Source organism: Chrysochloris asiatica, unplaced genomic scaffold, assembly GCF_000296735.1.
Source record: "Chrysochloris asiatica unplaced genomic scaffold, ChrAsi1.0 scaffold00071, whole genome shotgun sequence".
Classification (NCBI taxonomy): Eukaryota; Metazoa; Chordata; class Mammalia; order Afrosoricida; family Chrysochloridae; genus Chrysochloris; species Chrysochloris asiatica.
Window position 1 is genome coordinate 6,064,055 of NW_006408589.1, and position 26,484 is coordinate 6,090,538.

Here is a 26,484-nt window from a genome sequence, read left to right on the forward strand (position 1 = left end):
CTCTCTTCTTATCAGCTGGATGCTTCACTCTCCACTCTAGTTCTCTGTGGCTATTACATGAACTTTTGATGAAATTTGCCAGAATAGGAAAATTCATAGCGAAAGAAAATAGACCAGTGTTTGCCTAGGTTTGTGGAGAAATGAATATTAATTGCTAATGAGTATGGGTTTTCTTTTGTTTTGTTGTTAAGTGCTGTGGAGTCAAAACTCATACTGACCCTGTATAGAGTTTCTGAGGCTTTCAAAATTGTTGGCAGGAGCAGAAAGCCTCATTTTTCTCCCGATGAGTGGCTGAAGGGCTAGAACCGTTAATTTTGTGGTTGATTTTCAGTCCAATGCTTATCCTATGAAGCCATCATGCTCCCCTGATATTCGAATTAAGGCTCAATAAAACTGTTAAAAAATATATAGAAATATACACACACAAGAAAACACTGGCTCTCCATAAATTATGATAGGTGGATTGGGAAGATTAGAGAGATGATATTAAACATGATATAAAGAAGATATTTGATAGAATTCCCACACACATATTATTATTATTGGTCCAGCTATATGGTGCTAAAACTGAGCTCTACAGAAATTTAGGAGTCCTTGTGCGGTGCTGTGGATTGCAAGGTTGGTTTGGACGGCAAGGTCGATGGTTCAACCTCACCATCCATTCCATAGAAACCCTATACAAGGTCGCTATGAGTTGGAACTGACTCGGTGACTCTTAAAAACAACAAACAAAAATTTTGTTACAGTCATATAGCCAGTAATGTAGTGGTTACGAGTCAGGCTGCTCAACTCAAGGTCAGCAGTTCAAAACTACCAGCCATTTCACGGAAGATGTATAAGATGTATAGCCGCAGAAACCTATGCAGTGTCACTGTAAGTCAGAACCGACTCCCCGGTGCACTTCCATTAACACCACCAGACAGTCAGCGACTCCTTGGAAACTCTACATAGGGTCACTTACTGTGGGATAAGCACTGGACTGCAATGTCAGTTTGAACCACAAGGTTGGAAGTTCAAACTCACCAGCTGCTCCTTCACAGTGTTGCTATGAGTAGGAACCGACTCAATGACAGTACTTAATAGCAAAAATAACAAGCTAGTATGAACTAGAACCAGATCCCAACCTAGGAAGTTTGAAAACAAGAGTCTGGTCTCTTCCCTGTAATTCTGCCTCCTACAAACATGTCTCTCTGATCTAAGATGAAGAGAGGATGGAGAACATCTATAACTGAGATGCTGTAAAATGGATGAGACTGCTCTCTCTTCCTAGTGCCAACTCTGCAATTCTCATCAGAAAGCACTCACCACTTGGTTGTCTACCATCTGTTTAATAGTTATTGTAGAAGTTGACTTTGATTTCTGCAATTTCTCGAGCAAAATTCAAGATAAAGCATTCTCTTTGCAAAGATTCAGCATGCAGCTTCTTTTTTTCAGGTAAGTGATGTCTGTCTGCCAACGTGAATACTTGGTGGGGATTGATCTTTGTGGCATAGCCCGTGAATCTCAGAGTAATCCTGAAAACTCATGTAAAACATTGAGTGTTTATAAGCTTTGTTTGTGTGTGTCAGTTCATGATTACAGTTGAGGACAATGCTAAGTTTTCAAATTTTAAAATAGTGGGAGTCCTGGTGTGGTGCTGTGGGTTAATGCGCTGGGCTGCAAGGTCGATTTGAACTGCAAAGTCGGCAGTTCAAGCTCACCAGCCACTCCTAGGAAACCCTATATAGATAGGGTTGCTATGATTCAAAACTGACAATATGGCACTTAACTTTTCACAAGACATTTCTGCATTTGATATAAATGTAGAGTCGTGTGTGTGCATGTGTGTGTATTGTTTAGCCAATGAATTGTTGTTACTTCAAGTGGATTTTGACTCATAGTGAGCCTATATAGAGTTTCTGAAGAGCTGCTGGTGAGCTTGAATCACAGTGCCACACCAGGATTCCAGGGAATGAATATGATTATTGTTAAGTGCCATCGAGTCAGTTCCAACTCATAGAAAACCTGTATAGGGTTTCCAAGGATTTGCTAGTGGGTTTGAATCGCTAATCTTGTGGTTAGCAGTCCGGTGCTTATCCGATAGTGCCAAACCAGGGACCTACATCTTTGCATTTTGTGCCATTTTTGTGATCTTGTTTCCCAGATGTGGAATAATCCCAACTCAAAGGCTATGAACATATTTAATGCTCTTGATCCACATTGCCAAATTGTTTTGCAAAAAGATTGAACCAATTACACTCCCACCAGCAGCGTAAGATAATATATCTGAATGCAAATTTGAAGCTGCAGTGTCTCTTTCTTAGGTATTTCACTTTAAAAAATGTTACTTTTTAAAAAAATGTTAATGCTAAGCAAAAGCTGACCCAGGATGTAAAACAAGAAAAGCCTGAAAGAAAAATGGAGCAGACAGTTAAAACAGCTCTTAAGAGGATATAAGCTTTAGAAAGGCCCAAGCATGAAGATAATAATTTTAAGACACAGCAAACACAATTCTGAAGGGACCATTAACAATTTGGCTCAGATTGGAGCCGTAAAGGCCAAAAATGTAGGGCGTGATCAATGTACTAAATTAGTTTTTTTTTTTTTTTTATAAACAGGGAAGTTTATTTTTTATTTACACTCCACGTTGTTTTAACGACGATTTATAGTAAGATCTTGAGAAGTAGTATTGTATCTGGGCAATCATCCATGTGAAAATGAAACAAACCCACGCCCCCTGAACTATGTTCAGGCTTATCGCTCCCCACATGGGATGCCTCGTCTAGTTAATCCGCCTCCCTTTCACCGCTAACAGTGGGACACCGTGATTTTAGGGGGATATGGAAGGTAAGGGGAATCCCAGACTCCAGATAACAACCCATCTGAGCTGTCTACAAGATTCCAAAAGGTGCTGGGACCTCAACGTTCGGCCAGGAAACGCCCCTCCCTCCAGTTATTTGGGAACCCGCCAGCCCCGCCGGCGAGTCTTCCATTATTACTTCTCAGTGCCCTCTCCTAACTCGCTTCTACCAGAAAGATAAAGAGCTGACGACCGTGGAGAAGCCAGAAACTAGGTTTTGTTCTCCTTTCTCACTTTTGTTCCGCCTTTCCTGTTACATCTCCTTTTTTCCCTTTCCCATCTTCTTCCCATTTCTCTCTCTCTCTCCCCTCCTCGCCTCCTTTCCCTTCCTCTTTTTCCCCCGGACAGATCCCCCAGTCTCCTCTTTCTCTCCTTTCTCCGCCCACTCCCGTCCCGCAGCCAATCAGAGCGCGGGACCCGCCCCCTCCCTGGCCGTTCCGGAGGGCCGGGCCGAGCCCAGGCCGCGGGTGCTGGAGGGCGGTGCCGCCGGGCGGGGGCCGATGGGGCCTGGCGGGCGGGCGGCGTCGGTGCGGGCCTCGCCTGGACGCGGGTGTGCGGGGCAGTGAGGGGGTGAGGCGGGCGCTGTACCCCGCCCGGGATGGGCCAGCTTCGGCCTGGCGGGGCCGAGCCGGAGGCGAGGGCGGCGCGCGAGCCAGGCTTGCCTGGCGGGCGGCCGGGAGGCTGAGGTGAAGTGGGCGCGGAGGAAGGGGCCGAGCCAAGGCGGTGGGTGGAGCGGCGAGGGGGGCGGAGGCTGGGCCGCGGCGGGCGAGTGGAGCGGCGCGCTTGTCCGGAGCTCGGCGGCGTCGGCGCCGGAGGAGGCTGAGGCGGCGGCGGCGGGCCCGGAGGAGCGCCCGGAGGTGGCGGACGAGGCGCCGGGGGCCCCCATGGGCGGGTGTGTGGGCGCCCAGCACGACTCCTCAGGCAGCCTCAACGAGAACTCGGAAGGCACCGGAGGTAGGTGAGCGCAAGGGGGCAGCCTCGGCCCCCCATTGTTCCCGGCCAGGCCTGGCCACCTGTCCCGACCCCCTCCGGGCCCGCGGGCCGCGCGGCCGGGCCCCCTCGCCCCTTTGTCATCCTCTCTTCCACGTCACTCCCGCGCCCCGCTTCCGGCTGCCCCGCCGGCCTCGGGGGGTCACTCCGTTCCCTCCGCAGCTCCGGGGAAAGTCTGCGTGCGGAGATGCAACCCCCGGCCTCGCCGACCCCACCGCCAGGATTCGGGAAACTCGAAGCAGAAACAACTGCCTCTTTGGCCACCTCACTCCCTCTCCAGCCCGTTTAATTATTCAGGAGCAGGATGGCGGCGCTGGGGTTGCAGAAAAGCGAATGGATGGGGCGGGGGAGGGGGGCGGGGAGCCTAATGCATTCCCTCCGACGGGCCCCGCCACATCGCTCCGCACCCTGCCCTGTGCAGCGGAGTTGGCTGGTCTCAGCTTTCCTGAGTTTCAGATGACAGCTGCCCTGGTTGGTTCCAATTTGGCCATTTAAACCTCCAAGTTTCTGTAGCTCGACTCCAGTGGCCACAGGCATGATTTTAAGGAGGGGAGGGGAAGTGATCTGCCCAAGTAAAACGTGGCTTCTTGCTACAGGATGGGGTGTTAATAGGGCCAGTTGCTGTCGGGGTGGGCTACTCAAATTCCGATCAGCCTTACGTAAAGGAAAATATGTAGGATAAAAGTACAAATGTATGAGAGTCTGGGACAGTAGGATCAGTGCATTTTAAAGTTTTTGAACGCGGAACGCACTTCTGCTTTCTTGTAAACAGCCGTTTGCGGGAGAGAGTTGTTTTAATTCGATCGGTGCGGTAGCCTGGCATTTTAATAAAATTCATCCTACCAGGATTTCTGCTGTGTCCATAATATGATTAGTAGATGTCAGAATGTTTGAAAGGATAAACAACTTACCAATTAAAGATAACAGTCGGTTTTGTTCTGACCTGATGTTATGTCTGAGAATAATGAGCTGGCTGTAGAGAGAAGTTTCTAAACAATTGTGGATTGGGAGAGTGTACAACTTTTCCTTTTACATACTGGCATTTACATCAGTTGCTTGTCCAATCACTTAAGCTCTGTCTGTAAATCATATATACTTAGCTTTAAGCTAATAATGTTAACCGAGTTACATTATGTTTAGCATTGCCACTTGTTTTCTTCTGCAGAGAGGGGATGACCCTCATCTAAATAGTTGGGGCCTCCAGTGTTAGATAAAAAGATCAATTTAGAATTTAAGCTAGTATCTGTGGGTATCTTGATTAATTTCTGTGGGTATCTTGTATGACTAAATCCTCTGCAGATAATTTGAGAGCTTAGTGGAGTGTGTTGGAAAAAATTTCAGAAAACACTATAATTCGTTTCATGCCACTGCATTATTAATTTTAAACAGCTTTGGGTCACATTGGGGTTCAAAAGAGTTCTTCGTATTTGAGGAGATCATTAATGATTCCAAAGCATATTAGGACTTGCTATGGGCAGTGCATAGTTTTAATTAGAACATTTTTTTTTCCGCATTCTGATTTTAAATTCTACGTTTTTGTGTGTGTTGTTTTTTGTTTTGTTTTGCTTTTGTGGTCTCTTCTTGGTAATGAACTTGAACCAATTTATGTAAGCTTCTTGTTAGTGTGACTTAAGACCAGCAAGACATCATTACCATGGGCTTTAATCATGTGAAGCTTTAGTTTTGAGTAATTTATTATCAGTGGTATCCAGGTAGATAGCTGTAGTGTCAGTTATCTTGGAGGACTGAGTTTCTGGGGACTTAACCTATGTTCTAACTTCCCAAAGTAAAGTTTCCGAAAAGGAGCATTAATCAACAAACACTTTGTTTTCTTCTGGAGAAAGGGAATGGTCCTTATCTAAATAGTTGGAGGAGGGGCTGTGTGAAATAAAAAGATTCATTTGGAATTTAATTATGGAAGGCTTTATTCTCCATTCTTGCCATGATAGTTAAGAGTTAATTGATTTAATAGAATTAACTCAGGTAAGTGTTTCAGGTTAACAAGTTGTTAAGTGCCATCTAGTTGGTTCCTGACCCATAGCTACCCTGTATAGGGTTTCCAAGGAGCAGCTGGTGAGCTTGAACCAATGACCTTTGGTTCAAACTGACTTTGCAGTCCAAGATTCAGGTTAATAAGTAGTTCTTGGTTAAATATATAGATTTGTGTTGAGAAAAGAAGACTTTTTTCCTAAGGGAATTGGTACTTACACTGGTGGTTAGTAGTTTTAATCTGGACATGACAGGTCATGAAAATTCTTTTATCAACATGGAATAAAATATAGTTTTCAGTTGTTTTTCATGAAACATTTAAAATTATAAAGATTCAGATACTTTACCTATGTATTCATCACATGCCCTATTTTAGGATTGGTTTTACTCTTTGTGATTATCAGTCAGCTTTAATGAAAAAGTGTGTGTGGTTTTTTTTAATTGTTATTATTTTAACCTTTTTGGCCAGTCAAGATAGTGTATTTTCTTTTTGAATCGGGATCTCTTATGTATGCAGATAATCATCTGAGTGAGTGTGTGAGTATATTGGAATCCTGGTGTGGCACTGTGGGTACTGCACTGGGATGCAAACTTGGTTTGAACCGCAAGGTCAGCAGTTCAGGCTCACCAGCTGTTCCTTGGAAACCCTGTGCAGGGTCGCTATGGTTGGAACCGACTCAACTGCACTTAACAACAACAACGACTATATAGTGAGAAGTTTCCTAATTAGTTGGATAAGTAAGAATTAAGCAATGGTCATGGCACATAACAACAATAACAACATTTACATTATAAGGTTTGTGCTATTATTTGGAACTCATTTGTAGTCTCTTTTCTGGCATAACTTTTTAGAATTCATTTTTTGAGGTTTAGCTACTTTGAGCATTTTTTTTATAAATGCCTAATTTTAACCAAGACAGGTATATCTCATAGAGGTTATGCAAGATTATTTAACAGCTGTCTTCAAATGTTCATGCTCTTAGGATTGTCAGTTGTTTTGACATGTTTAGACAGTGTATTCTGTATGGTTCTCTGCTTTATGATGATGACATTGTGATGCTGGAATTAGCTAGCACTTGAGACCTCTAGAGAAAGCTTTTGCCCAGGGCATTTGTTTTGGAACGTGGTCCCTTATTTATTTCCTTTTTTAAGCTTTTCGTTGTGAATCTAGTGAAGGTTTACAGAGTGTTCCTTAAGATTTTTATAATTTTTAAAATGGGGGCAAATAGCAGACTAGGTTCTTTTCTTACTTTGTTCACACCTTTCTAATGAAAGTGTTTGTTGTGTGTTGTTGTTCACAGTCTAGTGCTGATCCTACAGCGTCACACTAAAAGTCCAATGAAAGTGTTGTTGTTATGTGCTGTGGAGTCGGTTCTGACTCATAGCGACCCTATATAGGGTTTCTGAGGCTGTAAATCTTCAGGGGAGCAGACAGCCGCATCGTAGTGCTGTGCAAAGTAGGCTCTCTGTTTCTGGGTGTATCATTTGTTCTATATATTCATTGTGATCTGGTCACAAATTGCTAGGTTTACGGGAATCCTGGTGTGGTTCTGGACCACAAAGTCTGTTTGAACCGCAAGGTTGGCAGTTCAAACCCATCTGCTGCTCCTCAGAAACCCAAGACAGGGTTTCTGACTGCACTTAACAACAATGCTGACTTCTGGGCCTTCATTTCATTAGTGTTTATTTCAGAATGTCTTGGGAACATCATGGAGTACTTTTGGATATCCATTTATAGCAGCCTTATAGCAACTTACTCAGTAACAGTGGCTTTTGAATATAACTACCAGTATTTATTGGGGTCCTGGTGTGGCGCTGTGGGTTAATGCGTCAGACTGCAAAGTTGTTTGAACTGCAAGGTTGGTGGTTCAAGCTCACCAGCTGCTCCTTGGAAACCCTATACAGGGTCGCTATGGGTTGGAAGTGACTCCACAGCACTTATCAACAACAACCAGTATTTATTACCTAACAAGTATTGTACTAAGTGATTATACTGTCTCATCTAGTCCTCAACAACGCTGTCAGGTGGATAGATACCTCTTTTATACATGAAGAAATGGAAACCCCTCCCCCCCAAATTAGGTAACTTCTTCAGCATTACATAGCTAATAAACGGCAGTCAGAACTTGAACCCATGACTATGATAACAAATGGTGAGTTTCTTATTTCCTTTTTTCCTTCCTAATTTTATATTTAAAGACTGTATAACCAACCTTTCATTGATGAAGAAAGTGGATAGATCTATAACCAGTAATTAATGAATCTTATAACTAGAATTTGCTTTCTCAACTATGATTAGAAAAATTTATGCATTTATTTCCTCCACATAATCTGGTGAAGCTATTATCAGTGATATGATTTTCATTTTTCTTTTTTTCCAAATTGACAAAAGTAATCCATAAACCCTCTCTACTTCTTAATCAAGAGATGATGGTATTATTTTGGGGGAAGTGTTTTGCATTCAGTAAGCATTGAATACTTGCAAAATATGCCCAATGTTATTTTGGTTACTTTTGATTCAGAACAACAACAAAAAAGAAATCATAATCATATTTCTTGAGACTGTCAATCTTTTAAAGACTTTTTAAAAGAAAACAGTATAATACGAGGACCTTCAAAAAGTTCGTGGAAAAACAGAGTTAAAAGATAATGGAATTTTCCCCACAGACTTTTTGAAACCCCATTGTATGCACAATGCAACAATCGTAAAATACATGAATATATAGGTTGGTGGGTAGGTAGAGCATCGAAGGAAGTGTGCAAGAGCTGAAGAAATAAAGGACAACAAAGTGATTTCAGCAGGATTAGCTTAGTTATAGTGGTGGTGGTGGTGAGCTGTGGAGCTGGTTCCCACTCATAGGGATCCTGCATAAGGTTTCCAGTAAATCTTTACGGGGTTAGAAAGCCTCATTTTTCTCTCACAGAACTACTGGTAGTTTCAAACTGCTGACCTTGAGATTAGCAGCCTGACTTGTATCCACTATGCTAATGGTGGTGGTGTGCCACGGAGTCCTTCTGACTCACAGTTACCCTGCATAGGGTTTCTGAGGCTGTAAACCTTTACGGAGCAGAAAGCCTCATCTTTCTCTCTTGGAGCAGCTGGTAGGTAGATTTGAACTACTGATCTTGAGATTAGTAGCCCGACTCATAGTCATAATCACTACGCTAATAGGCTCTTCAGAAATGACCAGCATCAGCTGGTTTCTAAAAGGCTGGTAGAGAACATACCAGATATAAGAATGGTTACGAGTTAAGGCTTGAAATGGTTATAAATAATGTATGCATTGGGTGCGGCAAGAGATGTTGGAAAGACTGGACAGATAGTGAGTAGAATGCTACTGTGGACTCAGAGGATCTCATGATGAAAGATAGACGTGAGTTTACTGACTACTATTCAATAGCTACTTACTTTCTAAGCTACTTGTGTACTTGTTGCTGAGATTACAATAGAGTGAAAAGTCCCTACCCTGAAGGTATTTAGTATGTTCGGTTTTAAACAATAGAAGCTTTAAGTGGTGATATCATTTAAGATGGTTGTTATTGTTAAGTGACGTTGAGTCGGTTCCGACCCATAGCGAACCTGTATAGTGTTTCCAAGGAGACGCTGGTGAGCTTGAACCACCTTGTAGTTCAAACGGCTTTGCAGTCTAGCACGTTAACTCACAGTGCCACACCAGGACTCCGTTAAGATGGTACAGAAGGTTAAATATGAAATTCCTAGATGCTTAAAATTATGGATGTAGATTTTGGAGTCTGAAAGTGTAAAATGACTGCTATAGTTATGTGAAAGTACTAACAGTTAAGTCATGAGAGATTCACAGAAGGTGGAGAAAGGAGAGAAATCACCCCTAAATCAGGGCCCAGTACATAATGGTGCTCAGTCTACTGAATTTTTGTTGAATTATTGAGACACGAGAATAAAGGTCTCTGTAAAACTTACAAATCTGAGTTGTATTTGAAAAGGCTATTCTCATAATTTCTGAAAATAATTGGATTTCTTAATTTTTTACTCTACTATGTTGTTTAACTGCTTGTATGATTAATTTGGAATCCTGGTGTGGCTCTGTAGTATAAGCAAGCACTCTACTGCGAGGTCAGTTGAACTGCAGGGTCTGTGGTTCAAACTCACCAGTCGCACTATGAGTCGGAACTGACTTGGTGGCACTCAACAACAACATCATGATTAATTTGGAGCCCTGGTATGGCGCTGTAGGATGAGCACTGGGCCACAAGGTTGGTTTGAATTGCAAGGTCGGCAGTTCAGATTCACTAGCCGCTCCTTGGAAACCCTATGCAAGGTCGCTATGAGTTGGAACTGACTCAGTAGCAGTGGGTTTGTTTTTTGGGGTATATTTGTAGAAATTACAGCTGTAGTTTGTTGTTCATGTCCCAACACAAGGCAGACTCTTTGGACATCTAACTTAAGAATATACCAAAAACCTTTTTTTAAAAAATATTTTATTGCGAATTATGTAATAGTTTACATGGGAGAACATAAGCTTTATGTTCATTTTATCTTATATCTTTACATAGCCATGGTTACAATCTCCTCCATGCATCATCAACCAACCAAAGGATATACCTTGCAAAGCCTGTCTTCGGTCGTCAGCACCCCCCCCCCCGGGGTCTAAGAGTCCCCACCAGAAGCCTTTTGACATTGTTGTAATCCAGTACAAATAAATCTTTACACGACATCCATTCTTTCTTTCACCAAGAACATCATTTTCAACAAGAACATTTTTGTATTGTCAGTGTTCCATGCATTACTTCTGGAGTTCACCAACTCAAAATATGAGTTATTTTAACTTTCACTGTCACTTTAGAGATAGAAGGAGGGCACTAAGCCTTCAGTCCTCCTTTGCTCAGTTCTGTTTCATTCTTTAGTCTAGGCAACAGAGTAGAAGCATATCAAGAACATTCTATAAACAACAAAGATGTGTATATAAGCTTTAATCCTTTAAAAGTTGTAGGGGTCATCATTCCTCTGACTTTTGATAGCTCTCATTTGTACAGCAGGAGAAAGATGAGACTTTGTTTCTGTAGAGGTTTACAGCCTCAGAAACCCTGTACGGGTCTGCTATGAGTCAGAACTGACTCAACAGCACTTAACAGGGAGCCCTGGTGGCACAGTGGGAAAAGCATTGGATTGCTTATCGCAAGGCTGACAATTCAGACCTATCATTCTCTCCTGAATAAGAATAGGCTGTCTGCTCCTGTAAAGATTGGCAGTTTGGCAAACCCTATGGAAACTGTGTCCTGTAGGGTTGCTGTGAGTCAGAATTACAGTTGGAATGACAGTCAGTTTGGTCTCTTAACAGCTTTTGTTGGATGGGTTTTATTTTTAAAGCAATTCAGTCTTCTTACTCTTAACTGCAAAGACTCGGCAGCATCTTGTTAGTAGTAAAATATCCAGGTGAGCCTTCTAATGAGAATGGTTGCTAGTGTCAATCACTAGCAATCATGAATTTTTGCCTCTGAGTTATGAAATTACTTATTTAGGTTTTGTGACTTTTGAACAGACACATTCTTTTGCTTTAAGGGTTGATTTAGGTTAAGCAACATGATCAAATTAATTGGACATGATGATAAATTTGCTGATTTAGTGATTCTCCTTTTTCCTTACTGCAGACCACCTGAATGGTTTATCTTCATTTGGTGGACCACTGCACCTGATTCTTTCCGCCACCCCTCACCATCCCTACCCAGATTTCTGCTTCTGTTATCGGGCAGCACTAGGCTACCAGCAAGTTCTCATGATTCACTGGTAGTTCAAGGACCATAGGTTGAAAACTTTACTAACGCGTATGTACTTAAAAGATGCATGTGTGTTGGCCAAGAACAATCAGCATGTATTCATCTTGCATCAGCTACTTTGAAATGCAGTCAGCAAAAATGAAGTATGTTTTTGAATGTATCCAAATATTGAGCTCAGAGGTTAAATATTGCTGAGTATACATTGAGTGTTATATTGCCATAGTTTTGCATGTATGCAATAAAACTTTCACAAGTTTTCTTTATAGCTTTATTTTTTTAAAATGGAGTTTCTGTTAGATGTCTAGGAAAAAGTATTTACATGTGAAAATCACTGTAATTTATTTGAGCAGGAGGTCTTAATGAGACATATGAGGGGGCTTCAAAAAGTTCTTGGAAAAATTCCATTATTGTTTCCTTTTTTTCCACAAACTTTTTGAAGCCCCTTCATATTTGCTCCAGACTTGACTAAATGAATCACATGTGTACTCCTCACGATCTCATTTTCTGACATTTTACTTTTACAGCAATCGTAAAACAAAAGATCTTTTCCAATGATTTTTCTCATTAACAGGGTGTGCCCCTCCCCTGAGGGTCTCTAGGAAGCTGCCCTATGCTGTCCTGCCAGCTGCTGTGACCATGGCCCCTGGGCTGACACACAGGCAGCACTGAGTCAGCCAGGGGGGCGCCTGTTCTGGATTCCCAGTTCCTGTGCAGTCTTAAGATCAAAATTGCTGTGAGGTCTGAAGAGAGGGAAGAAAAAAGTATCAGAAAGGGTGTTTAGAAAACATGCATGTGAGTTTCATGACATCCCAAAGTGAGCTGAACTGGGCCTGAAGCCTCCATTTCAGTGGCCATTTATGCAGCCAGGCTCCCTGTGTCCTCCCAGGAAGAACTAAGCCTCAGTGACTCTCCAGGCCCAGAGGGCAAAGCAGGATCTTAAAGGCAGGCTGGCAGGGGTAGGAATGAAGCTTTGACCCAGCACACCAGAAAGCTGCAGTGCCCTCCAGTCACACAGCTCTACCATCCAGCTTTGTCTCCTCCATGCCTCCATCTCTGCAGAGGAAGGACCCATCATAGTGATGAGCATATCAATAAATAGTAAATAGTACTATTTCTGTGGTAATATTTTCTAAATAAAAAAACAGTCAAATGGATGGTCTGAAAACAGAAAAATAAAATCTTCCATTTTTGTCTAATACTGATTTTCACATAAGAACCTGGTCTTTGGATCTGACCATGTTGATAAGTGAAGAGTGAGTGTAGGTGACTTTCAGGTTTTTCTGATTGTATTCTTAATCTTAAAGGAAAGTGCTTTGGCAATTTTTGCATTTATATTAGTTGGTTGTTAGGTATAAGCAGGTTCAGACTGCTTCTTTGCATCATGTCAAATTGTTTTTGTTTTTTTTTACTTTTTATTATGAATTGAGTAAAGGTTCACAGAGCAGATCATCAGTTTTATATTCAACATATAATACATTTTGTTTCATTAAAATGATTGCAATTCCCTCCATGTATCTTCAGTTAACAGAATTCACCTCTATTTACTTTAACTCTTGCATTCCTCCCTGCCTGTGTCTCCCACTACCTTCATCTTTAGTTGGCAGCTGTTTGACAAAGAGTATCAGAGGAGCAGTAGCAAATAATAGCGTTCATATAATTATAAATCTGCTTTATGATAAACTCTTATCTTCATCTCAGGACAGGCTGTATTTCTAAGATGCTTCTTGAAACTTTAAAAAATAGCCAGCCCCCATTAGTCTTAACTCCCCAGCACTTGAAGCTATCTCCAATTAAAGATACAAATAAGACCTACTTGGGATGATAAAAGGAGCCCTAGTGGTATAGTTGTTAAGCACTCAACTGCTAACTGAAAGATCAATGATTCAAATCCACCAGCTGCTCTATGGGAGAAAGATGTGGCAGTCTGCTTTCCTAAAGATTGACAGCTTTGGAAACTCTGGGCAGTTCTACTCTGTCCTGTAGGGTCACTGTGTGTCAGAATTCCTTTGACAGCTTTGGGTTTGGGGTTTATGATGTTAAATAGTTTACGTTCTAGTGAAGAGTCCATGTAGGTAAATGGCAGTTGAAATGCCTTATGGCAATGAAAAAAGTATTTTGGAGATTTGAGGAATAGTGGAGAGTGGGGCAGAAAGTTGGTCTTGAAGGAGAAGTAGGACCAGAGTACAGAAGTGAAGAAAGATAAGAACATTCTGTAGGCAGAGGAAATTATTTGTACAGAGATAATGAAAAAAATAAGACATATTGGAACATTGGCAAGGAGCTTGTGGAGGGTAAAGTGTTTAAGGTATGCTACCAGGTTTGAAGAATACATAATTGTCATTATCAGTAGACCAAGACAATTTCATAGATGCTGCTAGTTAAGATTTAAAAAAAAAAAATTGTGTGTTTGCTTTTAACAAACGCACTGCCATGGAGTGCTATATTCTACAAGGTAATTTTATATTAAAAATATTATTGATATAAACAAATTATGCAATATTCTGATGTACTAGATTGTTACAATCTCTAAAAGATTTTTAATCTTTTATAATTTTAAAGCTGGTGTTGTAGAAAAAGCATAAGATGTGTGTTTAACTTTTTTTTAGCGCACATATATGTGTTAGTCCCAGATCAGTCTGTGTGTTTTAATTAGGTCCCAGTTTTCTGTTGGCTCCCCAAATTATCTTTTAAAGCTATTCGTTTTCAAAATTGGATCTAGCTAGCATTACACATTGTATTTGTTTGTGTCTTTGTTGTTGTTAGCTGTGTGTGTTACAGAGTAGTGCTACACTACTGCTCCAAAAGGTTTTCTTTTTTAAATGTTTTATTGTGAATTATTTGATGGTTTACATGGGAGAACATTAGTTTTACATTCATCCTATCGTATATTGTTTCATTGCTATGGTTACAATCCCCTCAATGCATCATCAACCAACCAAAGGGTATACCCTGCAAACCTGCTCCCCGGTCATCAGCACAGTCGCTCTCCCTCTCTGGGTCTAGAGTCCCCAACTGCTCCATCTCTCCACATTGTCTCTGCATCCATCACAGACATCACTGCTTCTCTGGGTAGGGTCCCGCTCTCCACTCTTCTCCCTTGATGGTCCCAGGGACCTCCGCTCCTAGGCTGAAAAATTAATCACTCACCTCCTTGCTACAAAACGTCTACATTTACATTTCCAAACCTCACAAGCAGTCCTGATAACAATTATTCACTATTGTATCACAAGAGACCCATCTGCATTTCCTTTCATCAGTCCCGCCTAGACAGATTGACTACTACTCAGTGGAGATTCTACCTTCTTCCATGCCCTCTGGATCTAGCTGCCTCTTGAAAGCTTGTAAGCCAGTCATTTCTTGCCTTGGTAGCCCTCCCCCTCCCCCCCCTCCCCCCATTTTGGGTAGCCAGTGTCCAAGTTGCCCATTCCTGTCTACTCTGTGTATGGAAGGGGTGGGAATGATATTGCTGTAAGGATTTGTTCCCTCTTTTGAGCTACTGCATCCATCCAAAAGGTTTTCTTGAATGTTTGTGGGGGTTTTTTTCAGTTTTACTTATTCTGTTGTTGAGAATGTAAATAGCAGAACATAACCAGTCCAAGAGGTTCTACATGTACCACTTAGTACCATCAATTACGTTCTTAAGAGTTTTGTATCCATTCCCCATCCTTTTCTGACTTGCTCACCCTCTAACCTCACTGCACCCTAAGGCTCCTATCTAATCTTTCCAGTTGCTGCTGTCACTTTGATCCCATATAGATAGTTGTTAAAAGAGTCTAGTGCTCAAGGCAAGCATTTATGAAGATTTCAGGGGATAGTTTTTTGGTTTAAGATATAAAGATCATCTCAGAGCAATAGTTTCATTGGTTCATCTAGATTCTGGAGTCCATCAAAATTTGAAATTATATTGTGCATTTCCCCCTTTTGATCAGGATTCTTTTGTAGAATCTTTGATCAAAATGTTCAGAAATGGTAGCTGGGCACCATTCAGTTTGGTTTCCTGGCAAAGGGGGCACTTATTCCACATCCTCCTCCTTTTCCTGATGCTCCTTCGTCATCTATTGCTTCAGGCAAATAGAGATGAACTGTGCCTTGAATGGCCGCTTGCAAGCTTTTAAGACCCCTGATACTACACAACAATTTATGAGGAGTAAGTGTATTATTAGGCAAATTAGCTGGGACATGAACCCATGACCCTAAACCTCCAAACCAAGAAACCAAATCCCATGAGATTTTGGTTATACATAAGTAGCTGCCTCTGCAGCTGTTCTTGCTCCACTTTTTGTTGTTGTTATAAATAGTCAACCATATTCACTTTTTTTTTTAAATAAATGTTTTATTGTGAATTATGTGATAGTTTACATGGGGGACCATTAGTTTTACACTCATTCTATCATATTTCATTGTCATAGTTACAGTCCCATCCATGCATCATCAACCAACCAAAGGGTATACCCTGCAAGCCTGCTCCCCCCCTCCTACTCGCCCCCCACCCCCAGTCATCAGCACACAGCCCCCCTCCCTCTCTGGATCTAAAGTCCCCAGCCACTCCATCTCTCTGCGTCATCGTCTCTGCCTCCATCTCAGGCATCACTGCTTCTCTGGGTAGGGTCCCGCTCTCCGCTCTTCTCCATTGATGGTCCCAGGGCCCTCCACTTTTAGACTGAAAAGTTAATCACTTCCCTCCTTGCCATAAAATGTCCACCTTTACAGCCATATTCACTTTTGCCAGTTCAAATTTTTGCAAATGTTGCACAGTTTATAGCAATTATGGTAATTGACTCTGCACCCCTACCCTTAATCAATGAATGAGCTGTTTTCATCACCATTAACTCTTCCTTCCCCCTCCCTCACCACCTTTGGCAATCACCAGTAAGCTTTGTTCTATCTACATTGCCTTTTCTTGTCTTTTTTTATATGTTGTTGTTAAGTGCCGTTGAGTTAATTTCCGACCCATGCAACTGGTTAACTTGAACCGCCAACCTTGCAGTTCAAACGGCTTTGCAGCCTGGTGCATTAACCCACAGCGCCACACCAGCGAGGTCATAAAATATTTGTATTTTTGTGGTTGACTTATTTCACTCAGCATGTCTTACAACTCCATCCATATTGTGTATTGACTGTAATCTTTGTGGAAGTACTTTGTCAAGGCCTTTCTTTCTGAAGTTGCTGGGTGGATTTGAACTGCCAAACTTTTGATTAACACAAATGACTTATTCCACCTAAGCTCATTTAATCTCTTTTTTAATCTAGAATAGCTCCTCCCTTTTTTCCCCAGGATGTTGACTTTTTGAAGAGTTTTGTAGAATGTCCCCTAGTTTGTATGTTTCTGTTTCCTTGTGGTGCCATTTAGGGTGCTCCTCTTTGTTTCCTTTAACTTGGAAAATAAAAAGAGTAAGAATCTTTAACTGTTTCCCAGGTTGTAGTGGATCCAAACTCTTCCCAGCTCTCCTTTGCTGTCTAGCCCAACACTTGAATAATCTTTTATTACTGAACAAATCTGAACCTTTTCCTCACTTTTCTATTCAGATAGAAAGAATCCTGCCTGCCTTTGAACTTTCGTAGTTCTATTTTTGTAGTCTTATCCACCCTCCCTTTTTTAAAAAAAACCTTCTATCATGGTTATTCTTACTACTTCTCAAAATGTAAGTAAGCTGCATTGAACCTGGGAAAATGCATCTTTAATTTTATAATGGGATGGGAGACAATGGTATTCACCTAATCATATCATGACTAGCGTAGTGGTTACGAATCAGGCTGCGAGCCACAAGGTCAGCTGTTCAAAACTACCAGCTGTTCCACGGGAGAAAGATGAGGCTTTCTGCTCCCATAAAGATTTATAGCCTCAGAAACCCTGGTCAGGGTCAGAACCGACTCCACGGCACTTAACATCATCAACATCATATGGACTCCAGAGTCCTGGTGTGGCACTGCAAGTTAATTTGCTGGACTGCAAGGGTTTTAACCTCAAGGTTGGTGGTTCAAGCTCACCAGCCACTCCTTGGAAACCCTATACAGGGTCACTATGAGTTGGGGCCGACTCAATGGCACTTAACAACAACAATATGTAGTCCTGGTGTGACACTGCAGAGTAAGCATGGGACTGCTAACCTCAAGGTTATCAGTTCAAACCCACCAGCTACTCCATGGAAACCCTATACAGGGTCAATATGAGTTGGAATTGAGTTGATGGCACTTAACACCACCAGTAGCTAAGATGAAATGAAGAGATTTGGGAGTGAGAACCCTTGAGTTCTTGCTCCACGTCTGCCTCGCTATATGACCTTAAATTAAGCGGCTTGATTTTCCCACTTCATTTTTTTTTTTTTTTTTTCATCTATAAAATGAACATGTTGGATGGGATCAATAGATTGAACTTTTTAAATCATGGAATCTTCTGTTTACACACATTTAATACTGAAAAACAACATATCAGCCTTTGTGTTTCTTTTTGGTGTAACTGGGTCAAGAAAGTCTTGATTCACAAACAGAAAGAATACAAACAAACTTTTTGAAAAGACTCGAATCCTCTCTTAGTTGTGTCTTATATTGAACACCAACATATCAGCTTCAGCATTTGTTTTCCTTGTTTCATTTTGATTATATTGAGTGAAAAAAGTCCTGATCCACACAAAAATAAAAACCATCTAAAGTTTCTGTTGTTGTTGTTGTTAAGTGCCGTCGAGTCGGTTCCAACCCATAGCGACCCTGTACAGGGTTTCCGAGGGTGTAAATCCTTACGGGAGTAGAAAGCCTCATCTTTCTCCCGCGGAGCAGCTGGTAGTTTCGAACCGCTGACCTTAAGGTTCGCACCCTGATTCGTAACCACTACGCTACCAGAGCTCCTTGCTGTCAATTCAGTTCCAACTCCTATCGACCCTAGATAGGTTTCCAAGGAGCAGCTGGTGGGTTTGAACTGCCAACCTTGTGGTTAACAGTCAAGTGTTGATCCTACAGCACCACAGCCGGATTTTTTTCAAGGTTGAAGCACCAGCACTATCAACTGTACCAACAACTTAAACATTAACGTTTGCCAGGCAGCCTTATGACTTATGTTTCCACTGACTGCTGTCCACTTACTATGTGATAATGAAGGCATATACTGAGCCAGATGCATTTGAGCTTGCCATGACATTTAATTGTGTAGACGCCCATGTTTATATGAGTGTGCTTACTTGTACAGTTTGGCATGAGTAGATATGTATGTGCCTGTATCAACAAAAGACATCATGCAGAGATAGTCTTCCCAATCACTCACACATTCACTAGAAGTTTTATAGATGCACAGAGATAGGAAGAGAAGCCTACTTCTGATGTCTTCACAATAGAGGAGACCCAGCAGCACTTGTGTGGCACTGTAGGACAAGGACTCAACCTCAAGGTCGATTTTGAACTGCAAGGTCGGTGGTTCAAGCTCATCAGCTGCTCCTTGGAAACCTTACACAGGGTCGCTATGGTTAGGAACGGACTCATCTGCACTTCATAACAACAACAATAGTACAAGCTAGCATGTTTCATGTTGGTCCTTATGTTTGAAATTAATATCTGCTCTATGATACTTTTTATCATGGTTCTTAAAAATAGCAAACCTGTTTTTGCAAAGTAATTTTTAATCATGTTTGTGAACTCTGAAGCAGTGTTTACTTGTTACTTTGGGTTTTTTGTTTAGTGTTGCCCAATGGGTTCCAACTCATAGGGACCCTGTATAGGGTTTTCAGGTGGTGGCTGGTGAATTTGAACCACTGACCTTGCTGTTCAAACCGAGCTTTTGTAGCCCAACGCACACCAGTTTTTAAAAACTCATGTGACTAGATACTAGGAAAAAATCTTTAGCTAAAAACTAACTTCAGTCCATTTTTCTTAACTGAGGAAAGGTACACTGTGCTAGGTGTTGCATTGGATGTTTGTAGTTTTATAGAATTATTGGAAGGATGTTGTTGTTGGGTGCCATCAAGGTGATTCCGACTCATAACAACCCATGTATCACAGAACACAACACTGCCCAGTCCTACACCATCGCAATTGCTGCTGTGTTTGAGCCCATTTTGCAGCCACTCTGTCAGTCTATCTTGTTGAAGGTCTTCCTCTTTTCCCCTGACCCTTTATGACATATGATGTCTTTCCCCAGGGACTGGTGCTTTCTGACATGTCTAAAGTATGTGAGATGAAGGAGCCTTCTAGTTGTACTGAAGAGATTGTTAAGTACTGTTGTATCGATTCTGACTCATAGTGACCCTGTATAGGATGTCTGAGAGCGGCTGGTAAGTTTGAGCCGCTGACCTTGTGGTTCAAAAGAACCTAGTGGTCCAGTGCTTATCCTACAGCTCAACAACCAGGACTACACTGAAGGGATAGTACTACTACACTAAGAAGTTTATACGCTTGAGAAAAATGCTGCCCAAATTTTAAAAAAGCAAAAATGAGAGAGAACATTAAAAAAGAGAAAGGGTGAGTGAATTAATGTCTGTTGTGCATATGGCAGGAACTACAGTCTGGTTACAGGTTCTTTCCTTTCTCAATGCCTCCGTATCCCTGAAAATTGATTTGCATTTGCCAGGTATTCTTAAGGTGGAGAACAAGCCCTCAGATGTTGCTTTTTTATCTCTTCCAGAGCAACTCTTGGCTTCGTAATTCACTCTGTAAATAAATCAGTTCATTATTTAAGATGAGAACTTTCTCTCTTATCCCATTTGTAGCTGGAAATACATCTTAATGCTATTAGTACAACTCTTAACTCCTGACCTGACTTCATGTTTCTATTCCCTCTCTTTTTTTTTTTTTTTTTTTAATGTTTTATTGTGAATTATGTGATAGTTTACATGGGAGAACATTAGTTTTACATTCATCCTTTCATATAATGTTTCATTGCCATGGTTATAATCCCCTCCATGCATCATCAACCAACCAAAGGTATATCCTACAAGCCTGTTCCCCACCCCACCCCACCCCCAGTTATCAGCACACAGCCCCTCTCCCTCTCAGGGTCTAGAGTCCCCAGCTGCTCCATCTCTCCACGTCATCATCACTGCCTCCATCTCAGGCATCACTGCTTCTCTGGGTAGGGTCCCACTTGGCTAGTTCCTCTCGTTGTTGTTGTTGTTGTTGTTGTTGTTGTTGTTGTCGACTCATAGCGACTCCATGCACAGCAGAACGAAACAATGTCCGATCCTGGGCCAACCTCACTACCGCTGCCACACCCACCTGGCCGATCCATCTTGTTGGGGGTCTTCCTCTTTTTCTCTGACCCTCCATCTTACCCAGCATGACATCCTTTTCCAGCGACTATTCCCTCTGGATAATATGTCCAAAGTAGGAGAGACGAAGCTTAGCCATCCTGGCCTCCAAGGAGCACTCTGGCTGCACTTCTTCTAAAACCAGACCTATTGGTTCTTTTGGCAGTCCATGGCACTTTTAGTATTCTCCTCCAACACAATTCAAAGGCATTAATTCTTCTACGATCTTCCTTATTCACTGTCCAGCTTTCACATCCATATGAGGTCATTGAAAATATCATGGCTTGGGTCAGGCGCACCTTAGTCCTCAAGCTGACATCTTTGCTCCTCTCTTGGACATAGACTATTCTAGCTCTGACTACAAGTGAGGCAGACTTGTATTATGCTTAGCCTCTCTAGAAGATCAGATAGGAAATGTCACATGGAAAAGTGTCTAGGGGTGAGATCTTGTGTTAGGTATGTTTTAACTTGTATTGAAGAAGGAACCAGAATTAGATGAGATGCTGAGAAGGACCTAATAGGTGAGGTCTGGTGTCTGTTGCTTATGAAGAGTAGATTGGATGGATAATGAAACATGAGGGATGTAGGCAAATGTTGTCTTGGCATCTATGAATAAGACCCACTCCTTTCCATTTCAGGATCTTTGTCATTGTTCCTTTTACTTTGAATGTCTTATAGAGTTTAGTATATTTCTAGTTATTGGGGAAAGGTTAGCTAAAAAACCGTCTACTCCCTAATGCAGAAAACTTCTCCATAAAAACAGAAGAGAAAGAAAAGTTTTACATTATATAAGCGTTAAACTAGAGTGTTGCATCATAGGCAGTCCTCTACAGAGATTATAAAGGCAGAAAGAGTTCTTTATGTAGCTGACTAGATAACTTTGCATTCATGTTGAAGGTAAAATTGGTAGTTTTCTAGTATCTTTGTGACATGGCCCAAAGTATGCTGGTCTCCTTCCAGGAACCAGGAGGTGGTCGTTATTGTGTGCCATGGAGTCAGGTTCTGACTCATAGTGACCCTGTATAGGGTTCCCGAGGCTGTAAATCTTTACAGGAGCAGAAACCTCAACTTTCTTCTGTGGGGCAGCTGGTAGTTTCAAACTGATGACCTTGAGGTTAGTAGCCTACTTGTAACCACTACACTACCATAGCTGAACCACTTGGAACCAGGAGGCGGTAGTGGTGGTAAGAGCCGTTGAGTCAGTTGTGACTCATAGTGACCCTGTATAGGGTTTCCAAGGAGCGAGCGGCTGGTGGGTTGAACCACTGACCTTGCAGCTCAGACTGACCTTGCAGTGCCATACCAGGACTTGAACCAGGAGATAGGATTGTGATTTTCCTTGATTACATTTCAAATGAGGTGGTTTCCTGATCCTTGAGGAAGCATGTTGCATGTTTATTTATATACTTTCAGAAAGTCTAGAATTTGCCTTAGTAAGTTCTCTAAAGAGTTTTCTGAAAGAACAGGAGAGGAGGGGAGTTTCTCATTTTCAACAGGGAGAATAGAGTCACTTTGAGTCCCAATCCATTGACCAGCACACACCAGCACGACAGTTTTCTGTTAGCATTTGTCCTTACACTGTTTTCCAAGGTAAGTAGTTTAAGCTTTGTGAGGGCAGGATTTTTCTAATTTGCTCTTTAGTATATCCTCAGTAGTGGTCTGCCTTGTAGGCGTATGGATATTCTCTTATCACAGACAGCATTATACTACAAGATAGATTTTTGAAATGTTCTTTTTTAATGATGAAAGTGATGCCATTCCTCTTCAATTTGTTATTCCTGGCATAGTGAACCATGTGATTTTCTGATTCAGAATGACCAGTGCTGACAATTAGAGTTTCAGCTCACTGATGTCTAGAATGGAGTCCCATTGTGGTGCTGTAGGTTAATGTGCAGGACTGCAATTCAGTTTGAACTGCAAAGTCGGCGGTTCAAGCTCACCAGCTGTTCCTCAGAAACCCTATACAGGGTCTCTATGGGTCGGAACTAACTCGATGGCACTCAACAATAATGTCTAGGCTGTCGATCTTTATATGTTCCATTTCACTTTTGACCACTTTCAGTTTTCCTAGATTCATACTTTGTACATTCAGTGTTCCAATTTTTAATGGATGTTTGCAGCTGTTTCTCATTTTGAGTTCTGTCCCATCAGCAAATGAAGGTCCTGAAAGCTTTACTCCATTTGGGTCTTCAAGGTCAGCTCCACTTTGGCAGCTCTTCCCGTCATATTTAGAGGGACTCATCTTCCCAGCACTATGGTAGCTGCAGCAGCAGTAGCAATTGTGTGCTGTTACATTGATTCTAACTCATAGTAACCCTACGTATACAGTTTCTGAGGCTGTCAGTCTTTACGAGAGCAGAAAGCCTCATCTTTCTCCCTTGGAGCAGCTGTTAAATTCAGCCTGCTGACCCTGCGGTTAGCAACCTAACTCGTAATCCTCTATACCACCACTATATCTGACAATTACTGTTAAGTGCCATCGAGTCAATTCCTACTCGTAGTGAAGCTATATAGGTTTTCCAAGGAGAAGCTGGTGAGCTTGAACCACCAACCTTGCAGTTCAAACAACTTTGCAGTCTGACGCATTAGCACACAGTGCCACACCAGGACTCCTGTATCTGACAATATCCTGGTGTTAACTCATAATGTTTGACTATTCTGGTACTATCTTGACAGTGTCCTACTGCTATTCATAGGTTTTCAGTGGCTAAACTTTCAGAAGTAGTCCACCTGTCTTCCTACTCAGTTTTAATCTGGAAGCTCAGCTGAAACCTGTTCACTATAGATGACCCTTCTGGCATTTAAAATACTGCTGACAGAGCTTCTAGAATCACAGAAACATGCAAGCCACCCCAGTACAGCAAACTGACAGACAAGTGGTGGAGCGTAGATTCTGATGTGTATACACCAAGTTGTTGAGTGATGGACCATTGTGACTCTATCACTTAGAGAATGAAAGTTTAGTATTTGGCTTTAATGGCTTTATCTGATGTGTGTGTGTGATGTTGTTGCTAACTAGTTCTCTAGTTGTACAAAAGCCCATTTTTTAAGAGATTTGTATCATAATAATTAACTGTGATAGATGCTTATTTGTGTGTTTGATGAAAGAAGGCAGTGATGTAATTTAGTTGTTAATGACTCCCTATTAATTTTGTGTTTAAGGAGTTCTGGTAGCATAGTGGTTATGAGTCGGGCTGCTAACCCAAGGTCAGGAGTTTGAAACTACCAGCCATTCTGTGGGAGAAAGACATGGCTTCTGCTCTAGTAAAGAAAGATACACATCCTCAGAAATCCTATGCAGGGTTGCTATGGGTCGGAATTAACTCCACAGCATACAACCACCACCAATTTTGTGTTTAATCGAGTATTCTGTCATCTTTAACAAATATCGCGGTGATTTTTTTATTTGAACAGAGGACTAATTATATTTTAGCCCAACCAGCCAGGCATTGTATTAGTCTATGGTTGGGCTGATTTTGTGCATACATTGAATGAAACCGAAACCTAGGTTTCATGAGCATGTTTACCCATAAATAAGGAATGAAGGAGACACCCTTTAAGAAGCTCTGAAGCGGCTGGGGCCTCTGAACTCAGGGAGGGAGAGAGGCTGTGTGCAGATGGCCTGGGGCGGGGGCAGGCTTGCACATTGTACCCTTAGGTTTGAATGGTTATATATTCCTGTTGGTGTACCTCCAAAAAAAAAAAAAAAAAACCCATAGGGAATGGAAGCAAATGGAGGGAATTGTAATCATTGTGATGAAAGGAAATATGGTAGGATGAATGTAAAGTTGATGTTCTCCCATGAAAACTATCACTCAATTCACAATAAAAACTAAAAAAACAAAAACCCAGAGCTGTTTCAATCAGCAAGGAGGGTGGAAAAGAAGAAGCTCTGATTTTATTTTATTTTTTTCCCTTGCGGAGGAAGGGGGGAGAAAGAGCGATGTATTTTAGAATCATCTCAATAAATGATCATGTTATCTGTAAATATAATTTTATTTTTTCATTAAAATCTGGGTACCATTTATTTTAATATTTTCTTGCCTAGTTTCTGTGGTTAGAACCTCTAGCACAATGTTGAATAGAAATGGCAAAGAGCGATGTCATTCTTTTTAAATGTTTGGTTTAATTCACCAGTGACACCATCTGGCTCTGGGCTTTTCTTTCTTTTCTTTACAAAGAACAGGCTTAATAGTTTTTTTTATTTTCTACTTAATTTCTTTCCACTTAATTTTTATTGTTTTATTCTTTCTGCTTGCTTTGGGTTTAGTTTGTTCTTTGTATTTTCCCAAACTTTTAATAGTGATTGAGTGAAGGTTTACAGAGCAGATCATCAGTTTTGCATTCAGTAAATGATATACTTTGTTTCATTACAATTATTGTAATCCCCTCTATATACCATCAGTTAACAGTATTTATCTCTATTTCGTTTAACTCTTGGCATTCTTACCTTCATCTTTCCTCTGCCAGCCTCCCTCTTGTTGTATGTTACCTGCCCTAATAACAACAGCATCACCCATGTTAACATGTGTCTATCTTCTTTCTGGAGTCCTGGTGTGGCACTGTGGTATAAAGCACTAGACAACAAGGTCGGCGGTTCAAACTCAGCAGCCGTTCCTTGGAAACCCTATATAGGGTCACTATGAATAGGAACCAACTTGATGGCGCTTAACCACGACATCCTCTATCTAGCCTTTGAATAATTCCCTTCCCCTCCACAAGTAACCATCATAGAATGCTTCAGTTAGCAAGAAAATATTTTCTTAACATTTTACAACAGTGGTCTCACAATATTTGTCCTTTTGTGATTGACTAATATTCATGCAGAGTCCTGGTGTGGTGCTTTGGGGTTAGTGCACTGAACTGCAAAGTCGGTTTGAACTGCAAGGTCTGTGGTTCAGGCTCATCAGTTGCTCTTCGGAAACCCTATGCGGGGCCACTCTGGGTCAGAACCAACGTAACAAGAACAACAGCTATAATATTCATTCAGCATAACAGTCTCTTTTTGAGACATTGAAGAGTTTTGTGTATTTTGGAGAGTAGTCCTTTGCCTGATAAGTCATTGCCAAATATTTTTTCCCAGTTTTTGGGTTCTCATTTTACTCTTGATGAAATCCTTTGGTGCACATAAGTTTCTAATTATTAGGCATTTGCAGTCATCTATTTTGTCTTCTGTTTGTGTGCGTTCAGTTATGTTTGGTGGTGTATGTATGCCATGTATCATAACACATAAGTTTCTCCCTATTTTTTCATTGATGATCTGTGTAGTTCTGGGTTTTACATTTAAGTCTTTAATCCACGTTGAGTTCATTTTTGTATATCGTGTGAAATATGGATCTTGTTTCATTTTTCTGCAAATGGATTTCCAATTTTGCCAGCACTATTTGTTGAAAGGGCTGTCTTTCCTCCATTTAATCTATGTTGGCCCTTTGTCGAAGATCAGCTGACCTTGTTGATGTTATTGAGTGCCATTGGGGGTCGGTTCCCACCCGTAGCGACCTTGTATAGGGTTTCCAAAGAGCAGCTGGGGAGTTTGTACCTCTGATCTTGCAGTTCACACCGACTTTGCAGTCCAGCACATTAACCCACAGCACTATAGCAGGACTCAACTGGCCTTAGTTGATGGATGTACATAATCTGGGTTTTTAATTCAGTAACATTCCATTGGTATATGTGTATTTC

The 26,484-nt window shown here is 41.5% G+C and overlaps 1 protein-coding gene across 1 annotated transcript in view; it reads left to right on the forward strand.

Annotated features, from left to right (window-relative positions):
• The first annotated feature begins 3,638 nt into the window (after positions 1-3,638).
• The window catches only part of UBTD2 (ubiquitin domain containing 2), a 66,961-nt gene continuing 44,115 nt past the window's right edge, over positions 3,639-26,484 (forward strand). The window contains exon 1 of the mRNA XM_006864811.1: positions 3,639-3,793. Within this exon, the coding sequence (XP_006864873.1) occupies positions 3,724-3,793 (70 nt within the window). The 5' untranslated portion in view covers positions 3,639-3,723. The remainder of the gene's footprint in view (positions 3,794-26,484) is intronic.